Source organism: Tachypleus tridentatus, chromosome 13, assembly GCF_004210375.1.
Source record: "Tachypleus tridentatus isolate NWPU-2018 chromosome 13, ASM421037v1, whole genome shotgun sequence".
Taxonomy (NCBI): Eukaryota; Metazoa; Arthropoda; class Merostomata; order Xiphosura; family Limulidae; genus Tachypleus; species Tachypleus tridentatus.
The window spans coordinates 20,314,392-20,342,374 of record NC_134837.1 but is presented as its reverse complement, the minus strand read 5'-3'; the positions used below and the strand labels follow the sequence as shown (position 1 = coordinate 20,342,374).

The 27,983-nt window shown below is 33.2% G+C and overlaps 2 protein-coding genes across 4 annotated transcripts in view; both read right to left on the bottom strand.

Annotated features, from left to right (window-relative positions):
• LOC143239052 (gamma-tubulin complex component 4-like) overlaps positions 1-27,983 on the bottom strand; it is a 403,661-nt gene that overhangs the window by 156,977 nt on the left and 218,701 nt on the right. The gene's annotated exons all lie outside the window — the stretch shown is intronic.
• LOC143237958 (lysosomal thioesterase PPT2-A-like) lies at positions 489-27,983 on the bottom strand. 2 transcript variants are annotated; one of them, XM_076477737.1, is made up of 7 exons: positions 27,859-27,982; positions 26,623-26,677; positions 13,212-13,264; positions 9,157-9,240; positions 7,380-7,464; positions 6,935-6,989; positions 489-1,950 (listed from the first exon to the last, which is right to left on the bottom strand). In XM_076477737.1, exons 1-7 carry the CDS (start codon positions 27,926-27,928, stop codon positions 1,807-1,809), a joined length of 546 nt encoding a protein of 181 aa, XP_076333852.1. In that variant the 5' UTR covers positions 27,929-27,982; the 3' UTR covers positions 489-1,806. The 2 variants fall into 2 exon arrangements, with proteins under 2 accessions (XP_076333852.1, XP_076333853.1); XM_076477738.1 differs by lacking the exon at positions 9,157-9,240 and having other exon boundaries at positions 27,859-27,983.

Sequence of the window (27,983 nt, the reverse complement as noted above, 5' to 3'; positions counted from 1 at the left end):
GGCCTGATAGTATTTCTGAACCTCACAAACAGGCCATCAATTACCAGTATTAGCAAAAGAGGAACTATAAATTATTTCTGTAAAACGTTAAAAAAAAGTGAATAAATATTTTAAATATGGATAAGGAACAAACACAGTAGTAAAATATTACATGAAACATAATGTTAGTAAATTAAGATAAAATAATAATCCACAAAAAGTGCCACGTATGGTACGTAATATGAAAATAAAGTGGGTTTCATTTTACTTAATGTAGATGTTGAAAATTACTGAATTAGGGAAAACAATCTTGTAATACGGTTTAATAGGTGTTTTCATAGTGGATAATAAAAGAGTGAAATCCATAATATTTTCTCTAACACTTTGAGTATGTGTAACAATGCTACTATCTAGCTTATCTTATAGTAATCACTGATACAATTAGATGTAACATTTACAATGCACGTTTTCAATTCTTACTATTACTGTAAATTATGTTTGGCCAAATATTTGTAAAAATGTGATTTTTTTTTTTATTAATTGTAAATCATGCACCTTGAGATGTGTTACATATCCACAAAGATTTTATGGCACCAACTTTTATCTAAGCTGGGTTTTAAACACTTTGTATGTTGATTACAGAATACAAAAAACAAGAGATTCTCTCGCCAACTTAATTATTACAACAAAGTACTTTCACATCCTTATAATTAATAAAATTAATGATAAGTATTCATTTTAATTCAACCGATATAATAACAATCATCAAATAAAACTTAACTCTTGTGGGATGGACATATTAGTGGGAGGTATAAACAAGGAAAAAACCTGCAATCTCAAACACCTGTATACTTTAAGTCTGAAACATTAACTAACAAATAATACAAATTTCAACAGTTTATTGGACAAAAACTGTTTCTAATTAATATTTATTTGTAATAACGATTCAATGTACTGGACGGACAAAAGTAATGCTTTTCATCTACTCACTGTGTATCAAACTTTGTTATATTTTTAATTTTTTTGAATTTCCAAAAAATGTTAACCATTTCAAAAAATATTACATTATTTTAAGACAACACCAACCTAAACAAGATTAAGTTGGGGGAATATTAAGTAAAGAAAAGGAAAGTCATGTGCTAATTTTCAGCTTTTAAGACCTGGTTCTAAAGAACACTTCCATAGTGTCACCTTCATAAAATACTCAAATGGTAAATGATAACTTAAAAACAACAACAGGATATGTATTTAAAAATATTGTTTTGATACATGTACAAAATATAACACTTTCAAAAAAGTCATAAACCCAACTTGTACTAGGGTAAATTATTAGAGAAAAATTATATAATTTAAAGCTGTTTAAAAAACATAATAAAAACTTACTTATAAATGAATAAATGCATAGTTTTAAATTATCTAAGTATTGTTTACCTTACATTTTATCGAAATATCGACTGACAATTTTTTTTTCCCTACAAATTATTTCTAAAATAGACATTTGAAACTGTCAAACATCACATAGTATGTTTAATGTACTATTTTTTTTAAAAAAAAGGGTTAAACATTTTATGTAGAATAAAATGAAATCCTATATATGTTAATCACTAAACAAAACTTGTGAATTACTGAAGTAAATCTCACAATAAATCAAGGTTATAGAAGCGAATAAATAAAACAAATATTTTAGAATAATTTTCACTTTTAAAACAACAAATTGAAAATTTGATTAGAGTTAACATGTATGAAACAAATCAAAATTTAAGTCCATAGTAATATAATTAAACATGTAAATAATGCTTTAAGTAGGTCAACGGCACTTTTTACATGTTAATTAAGGAATGGAAGAATAAACTTATCAAAAACTGTGTGATTTTTGTGCCATTCAAAGTGGTTAACGTTAGCCATAATTTTAACATGAACTCTTCCAAGTTTTTCCAAACTCTTCAGGCCAAATGTGTCATATTGATAAATCTGTTCAAGAAAAATCATGATTAGTTATTTTTAATTTGAAGAAAAAATTTTTTAGTTTTCCTAAACTGAATATGTATTTCCTATTTATGATTGGTACATCCCTCTTTTCACAAGATTAGGTTTTCCTGTTTTGTGCTGCTCTCTATAGGTAAATGTTTTTAATAACGTATCACATACGCCTTCTGTGCTCGTCCTGTTGGAATTAAAGATTCTAGATTGTCTCTCATGCAAATCAACATACGTAATCTATCCACCAATAAGATAACACCACAATCATGTGATGCATATGGATCCCTCTTATGAGCCACTACTGAACCATTACTTCAAGGTTTGGCAGAACACAGAACCGGGAAGATTGCGTGAAGGAAAGTGGGAAATAGGAGTAGATAGAAGTGTCGAAAATACATTTACAGTCTGGGAAAATAATAACTTCTGATATGGTACTTCACTCTTCTCACAAGATTAGATGGAAACCCAGACTTAAAAGAAGGAAGGACCAGTGCGAGAGAAAATAATCATACCCTTGAAAGCATTCAAATGATACCTCTGTATATGACAGAAACAGATGAGATGATCTGAGAAAGAGCATTGCACCACTTCTGAAACAGGTATCTCCTCACCATAAACAGTTATGAAAACAAAATAAAGCAGAAAAGGAATGGAGCTCATCTTAGAGGGAGAAGATAAGTCAGGAAAGTAATCTCTATGACAAATAAACAACTCAATCCCACAGAAAGAAAATGGGTAAAGAAGGATACATCCCATGGAGTAGAATGGCTATGGCATGGCAGACCATACTCAGTAATTCAACCACATCCAATACCTTCTTGCTGGATACAGACATTCACGTGAGGGTAGGATGAGTATCACACCATCTTCAACTCAAGCCTTAAAATTGTGAATTTATAACAAGGGCATGACACATGAGTGGTAAAGAGCCAGAGATCAGGAAATGTGGTATCCAGTATCTGAGAAAAGTCCATCACACGTAATTAACTCCCACGACGACCACGATCTTAGTCCAAAAGTCCATTGGTCAGTAATATCAACATATATCTTCCATGACCCACGACAGAGAGGGAAGAATCAAGGGAGAAAGATGGACAATCCCAAAACTGTGTGACGACAAATGCTGACTGGTTAACTCAATATTCAAAACCAGCCTGTGAGGTACCAACATCCATGCAAGTGTAGGGTGAAGATATCCAATTAATAGGTGAACTGCATTGAGACATCTCATTTTGTCGTACGTGTCATTAAATCCAGAGGATGTTATGCCTTCTACACCAGCAGAACTGAATGGTTATAGCTATCTGTGTGGAGCCCATTCAACAGGATGCCTTCATGGAAAACCACCCTAGTTGCTTGGAATTGGTAAGTTTCAGATATTCCCATACTCCACTGGAAGAAAAAGAGGAAAAACATCATTGGTGAGCCCAGAGGGACTGCTACACCCAAGGCAGTGCATTGGATAATCATGAATCCCTATAAGTCAAAGTATGTCAAGTATGGGCAGCTATCTCCTTCTGCTTTACCTATCTTGTTTACAGGTGATATGGTCTGAAAAAGGCATATTTATGAAGCATATATCATGAGGTCATTGACCCTCCAGTGATCTTGTGAAACACCCTATCTCAAAAGTGCACATGCACAGACGTGAAAAGAATACGAAAATCAATATGGCACACAGTACAACTTTTTGTAGAAAAATACCTGGTCAGTTTCCACTTACCACAGAGTGGTATCCAATAGATGAAATTGAAAGCAAGGGCTTCTGAAACAAAAGAAAGCATTAATAAAGACTTACCAAGTGTCATAGCTACACCAAAGTCTAAAGTATAATGACATGTTGTAGACAGCACCCTGAGGATGCAGAAAACGTGATGTGATGGAGATAAGGGATGATGAATGTCTGAAAGTTAGTATATATGCTCAACTACAGAATCTCCTCCAAAGGCTAACCAAGACAAGAAGCAAGTGAAAAGATGAGGTTCTGGATTTGATGGGAGGTAACAAAGAATAATGCACATTAGAAAGTGGATAAGGAGAATTAAGCCAACTGAATTAAACCATGAACTCAACTAATAAGGGTAAAGGGAGAAAGATCCCAAAAAAGAGAGTCACCAGGGGATAAACAGATTGGAACGGGAACCTCTGAAGGAATCTGTAAAGGTAGGTTGGTTGGTTGATTTGGTGTTTTATGGCACAAAGCAGCTTGACTATCTGCACTTTTTTTTTTTTTAAGGCAATATAACAACAAAGAGACCACTCCACTTGGTAAATCCTGTCTAGTCAGGAAAGATGATCTACCACAAGGTTGAAAGCACCTGTTATGTGACATGCCATCAAATGAATGTTATATTCGTGGGGCCAAAGGAGAAGATCCAAGGTGAGAAAATACAGGAATCTCAACCATGTGACCCTCGGTGATTGATATGAGCCACCAATGTGGAATTATCAAAGTGGATGGTGATCCACTGATCCCTAAAGAGAGGAAGAAAATGATCCAAACCCAACAAACAGCAGGGAGTTTAAGGACATCAATATGAAGAAAATGTTCCTCCACAGATCAATGACCCAAAGCCATTTATTTGGTTGTTGACCCATGCATCCTAGCCCTAAAGGGATGCATTCATAAACAGATTTAAATCTGGCCACAGAGGAAGAAGTAGGGCTTCCACTGAAGTACAAGCTTTTGTTCAACCACCATTGGATATCATGCATAACAGAGAAAAAAAAGCAGGTTCACATGGAAGTGAGGAGGGAAAGGACATTCCCAGAAAACCCCTCAGGGTTCCTGTAAAAAGCCTCAGACAGGAAATGGATTAAGGAAAGGTAGTATAACAGAGTCATCATGGAAGGAAAAACACAAGAATACTGGGCACCTTTTAGATGAATGGAGGATTCTGGACCTGCCCCCAAACAGGCAGAACCAAACCAAACAACAGTTGGTCCTGATAAGGACAGTTTACCCTATAATGGTGATGAGAAATGAGGCATAGTAATGCCATCACCAAACTGGGAGGCAAAATGCTCAGTATGAATCCAAATACTAGGAGACGAGAAAAACTATATAAGGTTGGAAGGCAGAATAATGTAAATGGAAGGATTTGGGTAATAAGAAATAGGTAGCAATAAACAAAACATCACATACCTGAAAAATAAAATCCTAAAATCTGATTAAGACCAAAGATGCATGGTATGAGAAGACACAGCAAAATCTAAGGGAGGACAATCAAAATCCTCATCAAAAGGCACAGGGTGAAGAGGGATAATGAGAGAAGACAACAGTTTTTCCATATAATGCTAAACCTCTCTGCAAATAAATACCACTGAATCCCCTGATGTTGCCTGCACCTGTGGCTTGAAGTATGGCATTAGATGAACGAGATGGACCAAAAGGGGTAACATTAACTTCAGATTTCATCCTTGACATCAAGAAACAAGCAAAACATTTGGCAGCAAAACACACACATATAAATACTTTGAAACTGAAAGTGAAAATTTCTTGAAATAAACAGTAATTTAAATGATGATAAACTACTCTATACCAGAAGTGCAACAAAAGAAAGACATCTGAAACTGTCAAATGAAAAGTGATGGTCTGATAGCAGTGCATAGATGGAATCATGAGTCATGTGATAATGGTGTTTTCATACTGCTGATTTGCATGAGAGCCATGTTGGAATCTTTGATTCCAATAGGGAGTGTGGAAGGCTTGTGGCATGTGTTATAAAAAAAGTTTGCCTATGGCAGGCAGTACAAAACTGGAAAAGGTAATATTGTGAGCAGAGAGAAATACCATACTGGAAAATATTTATATACAGTTTTTCACTGCCTCTATACCAAGTAACTCAATAACCTGCTTTCAAGAAGTAGTTTAAACAAGTTCTCTTTTATCATGTAGATATTCAACAATAGGTAGGTAAACAATGATTTATAAGTATAAAAAGTAGTTTCATTGGTGGTGAAACGTATTACGTTTCAACAGAACATGTAGTATATTCTATCACCAATGAAACTTTTCCTTATAATTATAAATAATTTTTTGCCTACCTATTACATAAGATTAATTAGAGCTTCTTTATACAAGTACAAAGATATTCAATTAAAAAGCAGAGCTGCTGCTTAAGACTCAATTATTTCTAAAAGTTGTGTACTCAGCTACCTAAAGTCTCATGTTAAAAGACAAATTAAAAAACCCTCTAACTGAAGAGTCCATCCATTGTTTAAAAATAATTTTGTTACATGATCTATAAGGATTTATTGCTCAGCCTAAACACTATTTATAAGCTGCAATGTTAGAACTACTGTGAGTAATATATTTGTATATAAATTTTATTATGTGAATGTTGACCACACATTAATTAATGGATCATATAATGGATATTTCATAGCTGTAAAAAATATTGTTTCAACTTTGAAGGCTGTTTGGGTAGTAATATCACACACTAACAAAAAATCAATGCTTTTACTTATTTCTCTAATGTTGCATGTCCTTCTCAGGAGAGTGAAGTCAAATGTATTCAGAACCCACATTTATTATAGACCGAGTTTGATCATAGCTACATCCTTCTCTCACCATGAATTTCATTTAGCGTGACTGGGGTTCTCACGTGAAGCAAGCATTTGCTGCTATCTCAGCTAGTAAATGTAACTTAAAAGCAACTTACAAAAACTTGATGAAACTTTGTAGAATGGACGGCAACTGCCTGTTGTGGAGATACGAGTGTGGAGGACGACCTGAAGACGATAGACGGAAGACTTTCGAAACGTCATCCTTTACACTTGGGTCTCCACAACAGGAAGTTGCTGTCCATTCTACAAAGTTTTATCATGAATACCCTGCCTAAACAATCTATCAAAGAATACAAATACTTGTACAATGCTATAACTCTACAATATAAACCTGAATCTTTATTCTTAAAAAAAATGTATAAACAAATTTTTCATCATCAATTAATCTACTCATTTTTACACCTACCTGTTGTTGGTTCATTGGAACTAACTGCTCATAATTATCGATGAATCCAAAGTGACTGCAACAGAAAAATAATACACAAAGCTCCAATCAATGTATAAAAGTGAAAGCAAATAACCAAAACTTGAAAATCTTCAATCTGCAAAATATTGAAATTATATATATTTCCAAGTTTTCTGAGTTTGTATATTTAAAGCGAATACACTAAATTTTTCATAAAAAAGTATCTTGTACTCAGTATGTTCATACAGATTTTTAATAAAAATGATCACACAGATGCCATCTTTATACACTTACAACACACACGTGGTTCTCACAAACACATGCATATTATATATATATACTATTTCTGTTTTAACACTGAACGATACTGTGTAGATGTTTTAACACCGAATGTAAAACATTCCATTCATTCATGCCTCCAATAACCTACAACAAAAAGTTTCACCTTGATTGCCATGGATCCACAACACCATCATCAGGTCCACCAATCAGAACGAGATTTTTCAGTCGAAGAAAATTTCTTTTAAAATCTATGTTAAAATAGTATACGTATTACAATAAAACAAAATTATTTATTTGTATTGAATGCTATGTGTATTGTTAGATATTTTCAGTATTAATCTGTTGTATCCTCACAGAAACTTAAATATTTGATTTAAATCTTCCAAAAATACATTTTTTTAATAATTTGTTTCAGTAACATAGTTATCTTAGAGAGCATTATTTTCCTTTCAAACTAAAACGTTTAATACTGAATGACTGACCTGGTGGAAATAATGTCAAAATACAATCAAAATATATGGTGACTCGTTCACCGAAATACTTCTGTTCAAAGAAAGTAAGAAACAACTAAATTCTGTCATGAAAAACAATATAAATATTTAGGCGTGTCCCACAATAATTATTCCTATTCCTTATTGTTGTCACTTCATAAAATGAAAAACAATACAACTTATGTGAGTGTGTCAAGAGAAATGTCATAACATATAAATTACAAAAATAAAGACGTAATATGTAAACCACAATTGTTTCAATCATGTTTTTATTCACAAACAACCAAATTATATGAAATTATTAGAAAGATACAGACATAACAGTGCAGTTTAAAAGTAAGAAAAAACTGGTTTCAAGGTGGTTTATCATTCACGATGAAATGTAGTACATAATTATTCTTTCCACATCCAATATGGCCTTTGAAACCTAACTTCAGAAATAAAATTAATGTCAAATGAAACCAACACAGTGATAAAATACAAAGTGCAAATCAAATTACTGGGAAAAGCTTCCAGTTTTTTCTATTCATTTACATTATAAATTTTTTTATGAGTGCTACAAATTTTAAGGACGTGCGGCTGAAATGAGCATTGTTTTTTAATAATTATAGACTTGAATAGGAAATTTGTTCCTTAGCAGTATGTGTATATCTGACTAAACTGCTAGGAACATGTAAAACATATCTTTTAAAAACACAGACATCTGTGTTATTTATATTTAAAACATGACACTTATCAATTCAATGTGTAACAGTATGTTAATGCTTACTACTGTTTGATGAAATTTATCAAAATCATTGTTACTATAAAGCAACATATTTTTGCATTTTGAATAAAGCAAATGGTAATTCTGCACACTTAACTTCACACAGTAAAAGATTTGCAATTTTTCAGCATGAAATAATGAAACTTGTCCTACACATACTTCTATGGTTGTCACATAATTATATATTTATTAATTATATATCTGTTATATAGGTCATGTATATATAGCCTTTTGTTATTTGGAATTATTACAACCTGGTTCCAGCTCCAAATGTTTGTTAAATACTTTGTGTAATTGAACAGGATGAGCTGCAATTCTACAATAACACCAAAGTTTGGAGTCCTTTCATCTTTAGGCAGATTATTTCCCACCCTGATCACTACAGTAACCCTCACTCAGAATAAGGTTAAAATATACAACACAGCCTGACAATCCCATTCTGCAACTCACATCAAAAGTACCAGCAACAAATATAGTTTAACTTCAACAGTAAAAATGTGGGTAAATGTACTGAAAAACCCACAGTATTAAAATTAAATTCAAGTTTTTTTAAAAACATATTCCACAGCACAGATAATATAATAAAACATTCTACTTTCCATGTAATTTTAACATAACACATTTAATAAAATGTTACAAAATGTAAAGAACATGATTCTGATTAAGTTTCAGGTTAGCCTTACCATTATTACGGCGATGAGAAATTTGATTGTTTACAAATGGTAAAAAGGCACTCATATTTAGGTACAAGCCTTGATGATGGGGGTCTGGCAAAAGAGAACACTAGTTAAAACTGGGCCATAAGATCTGTTTACAATACATATAATCAGTATATGTAAGCTGTGTTCAATGCAAACAGTTAATTTTTTTATATAATTTGTAAGTTTCTTACAAAAATTGCTCTAATATATATATTCTTTGAATGGAAATTATTTTACTGTCAAGAACTCAATTTTATATTACAATCTTCCATATAGTTGTCTCTCTGGAAAAGATTTAAGGAGATATGAACTAAACGTTTAGAATGATGTAATTTACATGTAAACTGCCTGTTGGATTTCTTGAAGAATAGGGACACAAGTCAAAAATTTCCAGCTATCAATTATGTTGTCAGCTTTGGAAGTCTGGATGCAAGCATGTTTTCTTAACCAAATAACTTCATTCTCCAGATAGTCAGTTTATAACACCATTTCTTGAAGAAAATGATGTTTACAATTAGCTTGGGTACTTACACAATGATATTATGGAAATTTATCAAAATAAAGGTTAAACTAATTTAACCCTCATTTTTTTTTTCAAGGATTTTTTTCCCTCATAACATGAAAGATTTATATACGACTTTAACTAGTTGTCTGTAATCTACTTACTTCTTGTGTTAGTAAACCACAAGATGTTATTACAAATGAGAAAATGCTCTTTAATCTATACATTCTAACTTAAAAATGCACTAGAAATTATTGTCAATTGTGGTTGTATGATGTAATTTTTACACAATATAAGCTAAACATAAAGCGCACACTACAAGTTGGCATTCATTTATTACCTCGTTCATTGGTAATATGTGTTAACATTTATGAACCATTTTCCTCTATATCATTTATTTAACCTTTCCCTTGATTTTCATTATTCAGAACTAAAGCAGGATTGGTCCTGTGTGCATGTTCTGATCTTGTACAGAATACCACTCAACACAGTATTATATACTTGATGTCAGAGTTGTCAATACATTGAGTTATCCAACACTGCTATTTCACAATAGCTTGCGATAGAGTATAGAATATACCAGATGCAATATGCAAATATACTGAAAAAAGTCTAGAGATATGACAGATATTGCATTTAGGAGGTTGAGGTGGCTATGCAAATACACATCACATACACAATGAATAGACAAAAATAATTTTGTTTTTGACATGAACATCACCTTTCACCCAAACTTAGCACTACTTCACATGTATATCTTTAGTACAAAAACTTTAGTAACCTATTCCATTTTTGGGCTTGTGAATATACACTTTAAATTCAAAATTATAGTGAACATTAATTCTCCAATACAAGGTCCATCCAGTGCACTCACACTGTGCACACTTAGTTAACCAAAATGACAAGTAGGCAGTTTCCCATGAGCCCACGTTTTTTTTAATAGCCTTTTCACATGAATTTTAAGTTGGAAACTGTAAAATCCTAAAAGCATTATATATGTTGAAAGGTCATTTTAATGGTCAAAGTGTCACTGCAAAAACAAGAGGATTTATGTAAAAAAAAAAAAAAAAAGGCACACAGAACTAAAGTTGCCTATGGGCCCACTATGATCTTAATCCAGATCTGTGCCTAATGCTAGTTCACATTCCATTACTATACAGAGACATATGATTTTCACAGTGATACAAAAAAACCGACATTGAGTTACAGTTACAATATACAACCATATAAAAATTAGTGTGTTATTCTATGTAAATATGCTAATTAAACTTTTTGCCACGAGCCAATAATCATCTCATATTAAGCTGTAAGGAAGTTATTTGATAGCAATCCTAATTTGTGTAACTAGTTTTCAATGTTTTGATTTTTATTTCTGAATTTATCCTAATTTCTTATGCTTAGGATATATTGTTGAATTCAAAGTTTTAACTTGTGTCAAGACCACATTACTCAATTAGAAGTTCTATAAAGATAAAAAACAAAAGAAGAAAAAAAGAGTTGTTTATAAAATACTGGACATTTTCAAGTAGTAATTATATGCGAGTATAATTTGCTTTACAAGTGAGCATCCAAATAAACAGTTTGTCAGTATCTTAGTATAAAAGTTTCAGTTACGGCCTTTGAAACCCAACAACAGAAATAAAATTAATGTTCAAATGAAACCAACACAGTGATAAAATACAAAGTGCAAATCAAGTTACTGGGAAAAGCTTCCAGTTAAAGGATTCATTACAATACTGTTCTAATTCTCATAATTTAAGCAAAACAATTGGAATTTAAAATGTTATTTGTTTATTCTTTCATAAAATAACACTAGAACAAAAATAATGGAGTTTGGTATTATGATTTTCATTAACTGACAAGTTAAACCTTTATATGTTTAAAACAAAAACTTTGATATTTAGTCTATAAATTGTTTTTGGCCAAGAGAAAGCCTACAAGTAAAGTTTAAATATCACTGGATAGAGCAGATTATAAACTGTTTACATCAACGTACAGAAATAAAGTGAAGTGAAAAGTTATGGTTTCATATGAAAGTGACAAAACATAATTCCTTCAAAGAACAAAAATGGAATCTAATGGAAAATTTAGGAACCAAACACACCTCTTGGAAATAAGTTTTAATTTCTTTAGATATTTTTTCCTTTAAATGCTTTCATGCTACATTATATTAATTTGGAATGTATACTGATTTTCTCATATGACATCAGGTAAGCCTAGTTAGGTTTAGAATAAAGTGTTTGTTTGTTTTGTTTCGTGTTTTGAATTTCATGCAAAACTACGAGAGGGCTATTTGCACTAGTCGCCCCTAATTTAGCAGTGTAAGACTAGAGGGAAGGCAACTCGCCGTCACCACCCACCTCCAGCCCTTGGGCTACTCTTTTACCAATGAATAGTGGGATTCACTGTCACATTATAACACCCCCATTGTTGAAAGGGCACGTTTGGTGCAACCTGGATTCAAACCCGCGACCCTCAAATTATGAGTTGAATGCCTTCACCCACCTGGCCAACAGCAAAGTGATGGTAAAATATTTCAAAGACTAAAGTCTTTACTTACTAAAAAGTATTGTCAAGTTTATCACATTCAAATAATGTATAAATAAAATGATCTTAACCAAGGGCACTGCTGGAAAAAATACTGTTATTTTGGCATAATCTGACACCATTATGAAAGAGTGTGTTTTTCCATAGCAAAGCCTTATCATAGCAAAGTGATGGTAAAATATTTCAAAGACTAAAGTCTTTACTTACTAAAAAGTATTGTCAAGTTTATCACATTCAAATAATGTATAAATAAAATGATCTTAACCAAGGGCATTGCTGGAAAAAATACTGTTATTTTTGCATAATCTGACACCATTATGAAAGAGTGTGTTTTCCCATAGCAAAGCCTTATCGGGCTATCTGCTAAGTCCACTGAGAGGAATCAAACCTCTGACTGTAGTGTTGTAAATTCATAGACCTACTGCTGTACCAGCAGGAGACCATTTATTAAAGATCAGGTAAAAGATTACTGTCAAGTCTTTGCCAGTTTTTGCTGTTTTTTTTAACCCTTAAACATCAGGAATTTAGTAGATAGCAGTATCAACTGATGATGGCTACTGTTTAAGGGTTAGTAGATAGCAGTATCAATTGATGATGGCTACTGTTTAAGGGTTAATAATTTGTAGCCAAAAAGTGATTACTACTGCAACCAGCAAAATAAAACATAAAGAAAAAATGTGTTGATGAATATTAATTTAGTTGAAATTAATTAGATTCATAAGACAAAACTTTCTGATCAGTAATTAAAAATTGAAATTTTAAACTATAAAACTGTTTTTTGAAGATGTTTTACAGCAAAATTTCACAATATAAGAAACTGATAAATATAAATGGTTTTAATGGAAACCAAGATATTACTCACTAAATATTTAGTAATTCTCATGCAATATGATTAATTATTTCCACTGTGAGAAGGAAGAAAAAAACAAGTTAAAGGTTTAGCACAATAACTGTCCCCAACTAAAAAGAAAGGATATATATATCTTACCATTCCAATAATTTCCAACTGAAAACATTTGTCCTTTTACTGTATAGAAAAACCTAAAATAAAAACAGTATATTATCACAAAATTTTCTATTTAAGTGAAATAAAGCATATTCCATTAATGCAATGCCTTCTCACAAAGCAAATGGTAGATTTATAGAATTCAAGAAAAAAATGGTTTAGAATAAAATAAAAAATAAATGTTTAGTACATATACATTACAAATTAACAATTTAAGCAATTACTCAAAAGAGGAGCACAATAGAAATATAACCAATAATCTTTTAAAATGTGACACAATCCAATAAGGAAACAAGGCTATATATATATAGACATACAACATAAACACATCAGTTAAACAATACACATACACAAAAAAACACAAACAATAAATAAAAACAATGTATGTCAGTAATAAGACCAAATTATTTATGTGATACTGAGAAGCAATGCAGAAAGTTTTATAGTAGTTCAAACATGCTCTTAAGAAACTTGTTTGCTCAACATTCTGACTTAAAATTTACACTACATATGATAAATATCGAGAAAAAAATCCCTTTTGTAATTTCAAAGTGATTTTAATTTTTGTTTGAATAGCATCTTGGAATTCTACACAGACTTGCTGGCTTGATAAGAGCTTTATTACAAAAATGACAATCATTCTTTGGTAAATGTAGTATGAACTAAGATATCTTCAAAATAAATATTTACTCTTTCATAATGGAGTAACAGAAATTTCAGAAAATTTTGTTTTAAGCCATTAGTGAGTTGAAGTAAAATGGGAAATACTTTTTCATATCACCCAAGATGTTCTTGAGTTTAAAAAGAGATAAACAGTCTTCAGTGGAATTCTGCTTGGTTCTTCAGCACTGGAATATTGAGATAAATAGCCTTCAGTGGAATTCTGCTCGATTCTTAAACACTGGAATATTGAGAGTTTCTCATCGAGTGGTATTAGATTTTGCAAACCATTATTTTCTGAGTCTTTATAATTTCTTTGTATCATGGATTGTTTTTCTTCATACTGAGAGCTTGGCTGTATGTGATATTATAGCACATTCGTGGTGAAAGCTACTATAGCACTGCCACTTTATTTCAAAAACAAAACAAAAACAGAGGTTGTAGCATGACCATTGTTGAATCCCAGGTTCAACAATTATCCTAATTTTATATGCCATGTAAGGATAAAAGTGGACTTTGGAATATGTGTCATATTCGATGACGACCAGAAATATATGGGTAATTATAGGTTTTCTGATTAATTTCTTTATTTCAAATGTTCTTTTTTTACCACATTTTAATGAAAACTTAAATATATATAGACATGTGAATTAAATTGATTGAAAAAATACAATGTTTTATGGTTATTTTCACAAAACAATATGATATGGGATCACTTTCAAAATAAGGGCTTTACTTGCATCTATTTGGTGGTTTACTCTATATGTCAGTGTATAGTAGTTGTCCTTCAAAGGGCATCAGGTAAGTTTATCTGGATAGAGGAATAGTAAACAATAAACCTAAAAATTCATTAAAAGGGGTTAGCTTTGAAGTAGTCATTCTGTATCAGCAAATCAAGAACATGTCATCAATTTAGTTCCAATTGTGAGGTTTAAACGTTTTCAATTACACCATAAAGATGTTAGAAAAGTTAGGAGCCATCTTCATGCACATGACAGAATAATTTTGGTCTGAACTTAATATTCCTTGTTAAATTAAATGCCATGTAAGGATAAAATGCAATGGACCAGATCCAAAACCCTTTTGATACATCAATGACCTGGATAAATTTAGTGCATTTTTCAGAATTTCTAATCCATCACATTGACACAATTATCTCCTCAGTTATATTTATAAAATGTTTTATATTTAATGTAAGAAGAAAGTGAAGTGGAGACATTTTAAATGTACTATTCAACCTAAACATACAGCTTTCAGGTATCTCTGTATCAGAAATAAGAGAATATGCAGTGTTAGCAGATTTACATATTTTAGGTAGCAGGCAAGACATCCCTGTAAAAACCTACTAAGGTGTCAAGTAGAGGAAAATATTTTTAGTCAGTTTCATTACTTTGGAAAAGCTGTTGAAACTTCTAATTAATGAGTTAAGTGAAATGAGTCATATGGTCCTAAGTAAACTTCCTGATATCAATTCTTTGCATACTGGGTTGGTCAATCAAATAACCTTGTAACCACAAAACAACCATCAAAGTTTCATACTATAACTTTTAATATGTTTGTGTATCTTGAAGAAATATGACAAGCTTTCAGTAAATATTACAAGACTTTTGTATTCAAAACCTAAATTTTAACTATGTAGTTTTACTAAAGATTTATCCCAGAATATATGGAGTTAGTGTTAAGTTAGTGTTAACTGCTCCAAGTGCAAAGTGAAATGTGAAGATTAAAAATATTTTTCATGATCTAAAAAAATTTCATCTGCATAACCTCTGAAATCTTTTTAATAAATATCAAATGATTTTTTAAATTAAACTTTAGATCTCATCTGTTATTTTCTATACCCTAACTTTATAAATTTGACTGACTTTGTGACTATCATGAAAATACATACAATTAACCTAAATGACCCAATTTAACTTCTAGAAAGACTGCATATTGTGAAAAGAAATTACAATTGTGTATTTTAAGTAGTTTAAAGCTCCCAGCAAGCTACATCTGTTTAAATGTAATTTTGTTTTTAATGACTATTAAACCATGTCCAACTAAGAATCCCACCACACAAGTTGCACATCACTAAGTGTACACCGTATTGAATAACATAATATACAAGTTGTTCATGTGTACACTTCGTAAAGAATTTTTATTATTTTTCATTACCTCATCTAATCCAATTTTATCTAAGCTAACAAGTTTCTAATTTTTATATTTTAATTATATTTATAACAATAAAAACAAGCATGCAAAACAAGAAATATAGATTACATTTCATTTCCTGTTCTTCCTTTTGCTGTTGGTTGCCAATGAATTTTAAGTCTACTTTTATAATAATGGTACTATTACACTAAATAATTTGTACATACCTTAATAATGCAAGTAGGAATGTATAATAACAATCTGAACAAATAAAATAATGCCCCATAAATATTAACTGTCATTCTAACAAAGCAAAGAGCTTAAATTACTTCCCTTTGCTGTTCAGTCTGAAAACCACCAGATAAATGTTCAAACTGATTACAAGACTGACAACAGTATGTATTGAAAACAATGTAGCATTACATGCCATATGACAAATTTAAACTTTTCCTCTCTCCTGGTTCTAAATTTATATAACATAAAACATCAGAAAGAATTACTGGAAATTTGTGAAAAAAGGATGTGACGTGTGCATGACATATTGGTCAAAGGATGTGACGTGTGCATGACATATTGGTCAAAGGATGTGACGTGTGCATGACATATTGGTCAAAGGATGTGACGTGTGTGCATGACATATTGGTCAAAGGATGTGACGTGTGCATGACATATTGGTCAAAGGATGTGACGTGTGCATGACATATTGGTCAAAGGATGTGACGTGTGCATGACATATTGGTCAAAGGATGTGACGTGTGCATGACATATTGGTCAAAGGATGTGACGTGTGCATGACATATTGGTCAAAGGATGTGACATGTGTGCATGACATATTGGTCAAAGGATGTGACATGTGTGCATGACATATTGGTCAAAGGATGTGACATGTGCATGACATATTGGTCAAAGGATGTGACGCGTGTGCATGACATATTGGTCAAAGGATGTAGCGTGTGCATGACATATTGGTCAAAGGATGTGACGTGTGCATGACATATTGGTCAAAGGATGTGACATGTGTGCATGACATATTGGTCAAAGGATGTGACATGTGTGCATGACATATTGGTCAAAGGATGTGACGTGTGTGCATGACATATTGGTCAAAGGATGTGACGTGTGCATGACATATTGGTCAAAGGATGTGACATGTGTGCATGACATATTGGTCAAAGGATGTGACATGTGTGCATGACATATTGGTCAAAGGATGTGACGTGTGCATGACATATTGGTCAAAGGATGTGACATGTGTGCATGACATATTGGTCAAAGGATGTGACATGTGTGCATGACATATTGGTCAAAGGATGTGACGTGTGCATGACATATTGGTCAAAGGATGTGACGTGTGCATGACATATTGGTCTAATTTTCTAGATTATAACTTTGTAAGCAATAACACTGAAGGCTACAAAAGTTCAACTTACCCTGATGAACTGCACTGGCGCATTATAATGTCATCCCAAAACAACAATCCTCCATCAACAGAAGGGTAACACAACCTTCATGCACATTAACTCCCCCTATATACTTGCACTCATGATGGCTTTATTCTTAGATGAGGAAAAAAAAAGTTGTACTGGAAGTGGAGAGAGAAAGTGGCAATTCATGAAGAGATATCTATCAGAACTTATAATTTTCCTATACCGAAAATGTATTTCCAATAGACCTCCTCTCACATAAATAGCTATTCTCATTCAGTGCTTCCCTCTATATGGAAAAACAAATGCCACAAGCCTTTAATCTCCCACTAAATGGGCATTGACTGATTCCATCATTCATAAAAATCATCATGTCAAAACCCTCCACCAATAAGAGTGCGACATACTTTATTGACGCATGTGACTCCCTTTATTCAATTTTAACAAATTATCACTTCAAGTTGCAGGTGGTATTTGAAGCACCAGTTTTCACTGGAGAGGAAGGCTAGGAAGTGTGAAAAAGATAAGCACCTATTGGAAATACGTTTTTATTACCAGAAAATTATATTTTCCGATGTGACACCTTACCTCTTTTCATACAAATAGTAAGAATCCCACATTAAATAGGTGAAGAGACCAGTGTGAGGGAAAGAAATAAGCAAGTGAAGGACACTACCTGAGAGTAAATCTTCACAACTGAAGATCTGATGTGTGAGACCACACCACTTCTGAACCAGGTATACTCTTCACCCATCATGGAAAGATTTTGTATATATGCACTAAAAAATAGAGGAGCACATCCAAGGAGGTGAGAACCATATAATATTTATGAAACTCGGTCACAGACAATAGAAAAGTTAGCAAGAACAAGAGGATGCGCAAACAGGCGTAAAGTGGCTAGAATACAACAGGCCATACGTGGCAAGTAAACTACATCCAAAACTAACCTGTTATTATCTGACATCCATGCAGGGGTAGATTGAGAATCATATGATTGATAAGGCAACTACAACCCAAAACCTGGCTACCAAGTCCTAATGTCCACGTAGGGTAGGAAAAAGAATCATACCATTAACAAGTTGACTAAAGTTCAAAATGCAGATCACCAAGAATTGACATCTATGTGGAAGTAGGAAACATAATCATACCATCTTCACCACAAGTTCATGAAATCAGAGGCAACTTATTATCCCCCCAATTTACAAACATGGCACATGAGAATATGAAAAACTGAAAAATCAAGCTCAGAACCCAACAACTGGTATCAAAAAGATGTCTGCTTAATATAAACCACAGTCCTCAAAGTTTAAAATGACATGAAACACCCCATGCTCAGTGACATCATGAGATTAATAAACATAGGGGGATAGTGTAAGGGGAAGAACCATAACAATCTGCACATCTTACGGAGTAACAAGAATGTATCTGAAGATGGTAATAGAGACATTTGTAATATATATGTGAAGATTTATGTTGAATGGTTCAACTCTGAATCGAAAACCCAGCAACTAAGAATTGACATCTACATGGGGATAGGATGAGGAATTACAATCAAAGGGTGAATTACAATTTTGACAGTTATTCCCATTTATTTTTATTTCATAGTGGATGATATCATGCCATCTAGACCAGCAGAACACCACCATCCTACTCTCAACTGAATAGTTTTATAATGACTTCTATATTTTGTTAATATTTCATTAACCCATTCAGGAGGATGCATCCCAACAGCTTAGAACTGGAAAGACCTAAGGACTCTTAAACTCCATTAGAAGAAAAGGGAGAGGGGAGGCATGGAGGAACAACAACACCTGAGACAGTGCAATGAGTAGCTGCAAAAACCCTATTTTGTTAAGCAAATCCTAACAGTTTATTCAATACAAGGCACGATAGGGATGAGTAGCTATTCTCTTCTGTTTTGACCATGTAGTCCATGTATGAGTACAGTCTGAGATGGGCAAACATATGAAGCAAATCTTGTGGAGTATCCCATCTTCACAGTGTCCACTGCATGGTATTGGAATGATAATATGTAAGTTTACATGGCTTCCAGTGCATATATGAATGTTTAAAGAACACATGATCAAGAACCACTCAAAACAGAGTGGCATCCAGAATACAAAAAAAGGGGCATACCCCTGAAAGAAGTATATACACCAAAAGGGGCATACCCCTGAAAGAAGTATATACACCAAAAGACAATTTACCAAGTCACAGTCTCATTAAAGAGTGAAGGATGGCAACAGGTGTATGACAGTACCATAAAAAGGAGGAAACAGCTATACAAAGCAGAGAATGGGAGATGAATGTATGAGATGTAGACCAAGTGCTTGATATATGAAGTACCTCCAAGGGATGGTAAAGTGTATATCCAGGGAAAAAGGAAAGTGCAAGATCAAAGTGAAGACACCAGGAAGTGATGATAAGAAGGAAACAAGGAATGAAAGGGTAATCAAATCACAATCCAAACCCAATGAGTATTGTAGAAAGGAAGGGAAAAAATTACAGACAAAGAAATGGAATAAAGGGAGGAGACATGGGAAATGGATTTAACATAAAGAATCACTGAAAACAACATGTACTAGAAAGAGATTATCATCTAGATCCCTTTGAAAAGAAATGTGAAAGATGGTAAAAATCAAAAAAGTTGAAAGAGATATACTACATGAACCACAAAAATTCAGGTTAATAAAATCAATCAAGAATAACAGAAATAGATCATACCAAAACAACAGAGAAAACCAAAGCAGTACCTGCCATGAAAAATTAATCAGAAAAACATGAACCAGAGTGGCATGGATGCACAAAATTTTGGAGAAGACTGATGAAATGAGAAAAAGTAATGTATACATGTCTGAACTTAGTGACAACCAGTGTAAATGGATGATGAACCAGCAACCAAAAACAAAGGAGATAACTAACTAGGAAGTACTAAAAGATTTAAAAAGTTTACATGGAAGACTATGCCAAAGGAGGCAGAGCCATCAAAAATTAGGAGGATTGAGAGATCATTCCTTAGAAAAATGTGTCAAGATTGAAAAGTCAATTAGCAACAAGAACAAGGTACCTTGAACATGATCTTCAAGAAGTTGAATGTCAAGTGTGGATTAAAAAAAAAAGGAAATCCACTCTTTACCTCAAAAGGAACAAGCAATACCTTTTAACAAATGATAAGTCACCACTCTCGAAAAGTGAAAATAAAACAGACCAGTCAAACCAGACAAAAATGAAGTGTGAAATAAAGCATTCTGGACTAGCAGAAATTTCTATGTGTGAAGGACCAGAAACTATTATCCTGATGCCTTCTATTGATATAACCACACTGTTTATTCAAAGTGAACAAGCAGGGCACCCTTGAGAATGAGATAAGCCACCACTCAAAAAGTCAATTTAAAACAGGATTAGTCAAACTTGAAAAGAGTGTGAACTAAAGTACCTTGGACAAGCAGAAGTTTACAGTTTGAAGGAGGTAAGACTGTTTGAGTAGAGACCATTATCCTGAAGCTTTCTACTGATAGAACTACATCCCAAACTTTGGAGTTGAGCATCAGAGAAGAGAGCACAAACTAAATGTTATGAGTACTGCCAAAAGAGAAGTGACAATTTGGTAAAACTGATTAGAGGGAGCCACATGACAATTTGGTAGAACTGATTAGAGGGAGCCACATGACAATTTGGTAGAACTGATTAGAGGGAGCCACATGACAATTTGGTAGAACTGATTAGAGGGAGCCACATGACAATTTGGTAGAACTGATTAGAGGGAGCCACATGACAATTTGGTAGAACTGATTAGAGGGAGCCACATGACAATTTGGTAGAACTGATTAGAGGGAGCCACATGACAATTTGGTAGAACTGATTAGAGGGAGCCACATGACAATTTGGTAGAACTGATTAGAGGGAGTCACATGCATCAAGAGAGTATGTCACACATTTATTGGTGGAGGGTTCTCACACGATAATTAGCTTGAGAGAGATGTTGGAATCAATCACTTCCAACTAAGTGGAAGATTAAACTCTTGTGCTATGTGACAAAATGTTATTGTTTTTTACAGGACAGCACTGACCGAGAATAGCTATTTTTGTAAGAGGAGGTATTACATCATATTGGAAGTATATTTTTAGATAAAGAAAATGTTATCTTCTGAGATAATAACCTAGTACTTCCCAGATAAATGCTAGAATCTCATGCTGAGATAGTGGTAGGGCCATTAGAAAAATTAAACCTAGATAAGTTCCCTTTAGAATGCACTGAAAGGAAAGGCCCATAGTGTGCAACAAACAGTGGTAAGGACTCCATTGGGGCACACCGGTGTGAAAAAGAATCTTTTTTGTCCCATCCAGGGTATACTCTCGGCCCAAGATGAAAGGAAAGAATAGGTGAAAGAGCCTGAAGTTTCACAAGAATAAGCATAATGTGATCAAGATTAACTAAACATCTGCATGCAATTCATCAAGAAACCATTATGTGCAGTATGGTTACGGATCAATCAAGAAATACAATATGTGCTCACCTCGACTCTATTACACAGACTCTGGCTGCAGGAAGAGGGCACATTAGCTGTATGAAGAGTGACCTGTACTAAACTGTCAGAGTCATTACGGATCTACTTCTCACCACACTGCAATAAGCCTAATTGGTAACTAGAAACTGGTGTCTCACATGCTCCACATGAAGAGTGAAAGGTGATTCATAGTGAAGAAGCCTGGAGAAGTGTTAGGATCCTCAATGGATTAATAGTCAGTAAGGTCTTTTACTGGAGATGGTACAATTGATGATCATTTTAACCCTATTTTTAAAAGCAAGTCATCACTCCCCTGTTCCCTGGTGTCAGCTTTTTCTGTGATAGTCTAGGAAACTGATACAGTATGAATCAGATAACTGAGTAAATTTATCACCATGATGATATCTCTAGTGGTCTTCTTGAACATCTCAACTCCAGGACAGATTATTTTATGTTGTCCACTGCCCCTAGCCAAATGTGGCTTTGGGGAGGATCCACTTTAACAGAAAGGGCAGAAAAGCAATAACAAAACATACTTACTAATCTCAAAAACAGTGGGTTGTCTTAAGAATAGCAACTGGGAAAATTTGAATCACAGCAGGAAGTGAAACAGCAAAATGAGGAATATAACAAGTGGCAAAGGTGAGGGGAACTATCTTCATACCTGCCTGGGATATCTTGTCCAACTGTCCGAAGGTTGGTGAAGATGGGAAGCAAAAAAACAACAGTGAGACAGGTAATGAATGTGAAAGACATGTAAAAGTCTGCAAACAACTATATTCAAAGAATACACCAACCAGAGGAGTTGAAAAACCCATCCAGTATGGATTGAATGAAAGAAGCCTTTGGAAGAAGGCAAAACCCAGGGTAGGAATAGACAAAGACAGGGATTTCAAAAAGAAAAAAAAATAGATCATAAGTAACACAAAACAGGATATAGGAGCTGATCCAAATCTGAATGATTATAGAGGTAAAAGACAGAAGGAAGGGTGACATGAGAGAAAGTGTGGTTGCCTCCCTGCATGGAAAAAATCTTAGGAAGGTAATAACAGTTTTAGTAGAGGAACATGCAATCACAGGTGAGGGGGAGGAGGAAATATGTCTTGAAAGAAATGTGGTGCAAAGAAAAATGGCTCAAAAGCTGCACATATGAAAACATGCAAAGCTATGTTCAGGTCCCAGTCAGGCATGGGAGTCACATGAGGAGGTTGGTGTAGAAGGAGAGAGCAGAAGAAAACACCTTGTAGCATCAGGAAAGGTGAAATATAGTTGACAATGCAACCTGATAACCAGCAATGGTAGAGACAAACAATCTGTGGTCAAGTAATTGAGTAAAACAAGGTACTTAGCTGGTTTACAGTAGGATGGCTGGGAGGAAAGGAGAGGCAATAACAGATGGACCAAAAATGTTCCAGAAAACAAAATAAGTCCTCAAAGCAAAAAGAACATCTATCACAGGATGAAAATAAGAAATGTGAAACTTGGTGACCAGACACTACACAGCTGATGGGTTAAAGAGAGAAGGCTGAGAAAAGAGCTGTAGAAAACACTCAGATGTGCCAAATATTGAGTGGTCATGAAAAAGGACTTATATATCAAGAAAATGCACCCCAACTGAGCAGCCTCCTGTAGAAGAAAAGAGGTGTGAGAAGAGGAAATTTCTGGGAATGGGTAGCAAAGAGTCAATTATCCATGTAGAAGTGAAATCTCAGTCCTAGGCCATGAAAGTGGTAAGCAAAGGTCTTCATGCCTCTTTTGAATACAGAAGTGACAAGCACTGTGATAAAGGAAAGACCACAGAATTTGAATATTTGATTCCAAAATACTGATTGTGGAAAATGTTTGTAAAATTTGGCAGTTAGGATATAGAGGAAGATATACAATATATCAACCTTGATCGTCCCCAGCTCAGGTGAAAAAAGACATCTGAGGGAAAAAAATTAATCATCTTAAATTGTGTTACAACTAAACAGATGAGAGGCTTATTACTAGTCCTTAGTCTTCTTGGGAACCATGAATAGATAATAGGGTCATATACCCTCTCAGTGATGTGTTTGACTAAAAGATCTGATATTGCATCTCTGAGATGCTGAAGACAGAGTGGGTCAGAGGGAAGAGAAAAGAAAAGGGGAAGGAGAGATGAGAGAGATGGAGAAGAGAAAAACTGTGGGTGTCTTCAGTGTCTCCAGTGAATCAAGAACACTGCTGTAGACATCAGGTGAAAAAAAAAATAAAGAGAGCTTGACAGAGAAGGCAGAGAAGTAGATAGGCATATGTTAGTAAGGAGAATATCCCAAACCCAAAATCCTCAACAGCAGAAAACCAAACGAATAAGAATAATGCAGAAGAAGTGGTACAAGCCATCATGGTAAAAAGAAACTCTCCTAAAAACCTTTTTGGGGCAGAATGAAGTTCTTCAGACATAGGTATATGGAGGAAAGGTAATAAGGTAGGGTGGTGAGAAAAATATAAGGATGTGAAAAGTAGGCACTAGAGAGCAAAACAGAGCTACAGCTTATACCTGCAAAGAACATGCAAGTCACCACTTTGCTGCATTTAAAACAAATGGCTAATGAGCTCCTGTTGTGATTTACTACTTTTGAAAAGAGACAGTGAGTTAAAGTACAGACAATACAACCATAAAACATAAAGAAAACAGACAAAAAAAAATAACAGCTAAAACTGTGAAGATAAGAAAAGTAACAATCAGCCAAATGATGCTTTCAAGGAAGAAAATAACGGTAATGTTTAGTTCACGACTTCCAATTTTTTAATTTCACTGTACATTTCATTACAGTTACACCAGAGTACAGAAACTAACAAATAAAATATACATTTATATTAAAATATATAATTATTGATATTCATTTATGAGAAATGTATATGTAAAAACGGCTCATTTGGGTTGAGAAATTTTTTTAAATAGAGGAGTGAACGTTTCGACCTTCTTCAGTCATCGTTAGGTTCACAAAGAAAGAGAAAGGTAACTGACCGGAAGCTGACCACATGTTTGAAAGGGGTTGTGTAACTGAGTGTTGGAATGTAGAGGATGGGCTTAGATGTTTGAATATATAATTTTATATTATTATTATTATTTATTATATTATACTTTAATATAGACATAAAGGTGTTCCTTTGTATTGGTTTATTTTGGGCTTAAGTTGTTGTATAAGTAAGGCTTCTTTAATTTTGCGTTTGTTTATGTTTGTTTCTTTATTTAGTATCTGAGTGTTTTCTATGGTTATGTTGTGTTTATTTGACTTACAGTGTTCGAAAACGTGTGAAGGTAACTTTTTATGTTCTTTAAATTTTCTCAACCCAAACGAGCCGTTTTTTACATATTTATTTCTCTACAAGTGTATTTTCTCGACATCACTGATTATTCATTTATGAGGTTCTAGAGTAAATAAAATAAAACTGTAAGGTGAAAAGAAGTATTTTTATTCTAAATACAAAAATCAATTTGAACTCAAGATTGACTTAATAAAGAATTTGGAAAGTCACAAGAGAATTGTTTAGTATAAATATTTTATAACATATTCTGGTATTTTGGGTACAAGAGACTCATAATATTTAATAAAACTCTGCCAAATTTCATGTACATTTAGTAATTTCAGAATTATGGCAAAAATCACTATATATAGCTTCACATGTATGAGGTCTGTCTAATGGATCAATGTTGTGCACATGGGGTTAATGTTACAAAAATTATCAAATAATTGAAATTAGTGTTTCTGAAAATTACCATTTTCAACTTTCCAAGTAACCAAAATATTACTATTATAATTTCTGATTAATATGTTTGGTTAATTCAATGTTGTTCAGCTTAATCAAATTAGCGCCACAGATTCTAAAGTAATCAAGTAATTTAGTGTTTCCCATTGTCACTATTTTTTATTATTCCAACTATCCATATCTTATGTGAAGGTAGTTAGTTGAATTAAGTCCATTAATGAGTTCAATGACTAACTATCAAATTCTGTTAATTTTTTGGTTCTAACTCAGAGGGTGAAAGTTATTGTGAAAGATTTCTCAGTCTGAGAAAATATTTCTACTCTACTCTCAATTCTGTTGATGGAATAGATGAGCCATTAGCTCAAATAACTAATTTCAGTTTCAAACTGACACTACAGGAAACACTTGGAGTATTACAATGCTCAGTGATTAGCATATAGTGGTCACTACTGTTAACAGTAACTGTATTACATCAAGACTACTACTCTGGCTAGGCATTTGGATGGGTTTGCTTGTGATGTTCAGTATTACTAAACAGTGATGTAGTAGACAGAATGATCTTTTTCATGAAATGAAACTTTGTATTTTCAAGATAGCTGGTATAAGTATTAAAACTTTAGTTAAAATAAAGGCTAAAAGAAAGGCAGTTGGTCATCATCTCCCACTGCCAACTTTTGGACTATTCTTTTACAAACAAATAGTGGGATTGACTGATATACTGTAACACCCACATGGCTGAAAGGGTGAGCATGTTTCACGGGATAAGGATTTGACCCCAAAATGCTCAGATTGTGAGTCAAACTCCCTAACCACTCGACCATCTTGAGATTAGCCTTTGTTAGACTAACATTTCAAACTTATCATATTATAAAAGTCGGTGCATAATATTTTACAACTGTAGTTAAGTTATTAATATAAAATAGACTTACGTACTTATATGCATATTCCTTGATCAACTTGGGGAAAAATTTGTGGAACAATGCTGAGTCTAGAAAAAATAAATTACTGTTAAATACAGGACCTAAAACACATTCAAATGTTTTAATTTTTAATGAAATCAACTAATATTTCTTAATATGTTTATACATAAATGTAAATGTATAAAACAGACACATAATGGAAAAAGATGAACTAAGTATAAGAGAATCTTTATAAATTGTGAAAACCAAATGAATATAAATAGATATTTAGTCCCAGGATTCATGGAAGTGAATTTTTGAAAATCTGTGTTGTAGATGGTGCTGCTGTAAAAATATAATAATTATAAACATACATACGTATACAAGAAACTTCGTGTACTTGATGGTTCAATCTCCCTAACATGGCACAATTACTTCCACCAAAACATGTAAAGTTTTTACATTTTTAATTTATATTATTTTAGCTTTATAGATAAATAACTATGCAGGTAAAAAGTATTTTTGTCATGTTTTTTTTTTTCTAGTACAAAAAGATCAGCATTTAAAAATTTATTTTATGTTTAAATTCTGAATGTTGAAATGATTGTGTAAACTTAATGTGGTAAATCAGATATCCCAAGTTAGAATGTTAAATTTTTCTTCATCCATAAAAGTTGTACAAATGTATTTAATCCTATGATTACCAATGATGTCCAAATTAATTCCAGTAGCTTTTTGACACATTTATTTACTTGATTTATACACCAAATTATGTACAAATGCATTCAACCCTATGATTACCACTGATGTCCAAATTAATTCCAATAGCTTTTTGACACATTTATTTACTTGATTTATACACCAAATTATGTGTGTGTGTGTAGGGGGTCTTTTAGTGAAGCCACATCTGGCTATTTGCTGTGTCCACTGAGGGGAACCAAACCCCTCATTTTGCATTGTAAATCTGTAGACTGTCCTAGGGGGGTACCAAACTGCGTCTAAAACATTTTTGGTTATACTGATCCTAATAACACATTAGTTATATAAAAATGTAAACAAAAATATCAGTGTTACTATTAAATCCATGCATAACTTCTAAGGTCCCCCATGTATTTTACACAGATAGAAAAAGGATTCTATTTTGTTACATGAAACATCATCATTTGTATACTTATTAAAATGGTCAAAGTCTGATAAATTATAAAATATTTAATTTTTTAATTAACTTATATTTACTGCTAACAATATAGCTAGTGTTACATAATCTTACCTCCAAATTGGCCCATCTGAGGGGAGCTTAAAGATATAAAGCTATGAATGTTATGGTTATCTAAAGACATTATTAAGCCACGTCCAACCAAGCCTCCTGAAAAACAAAAATCTTTAATGAGGGAA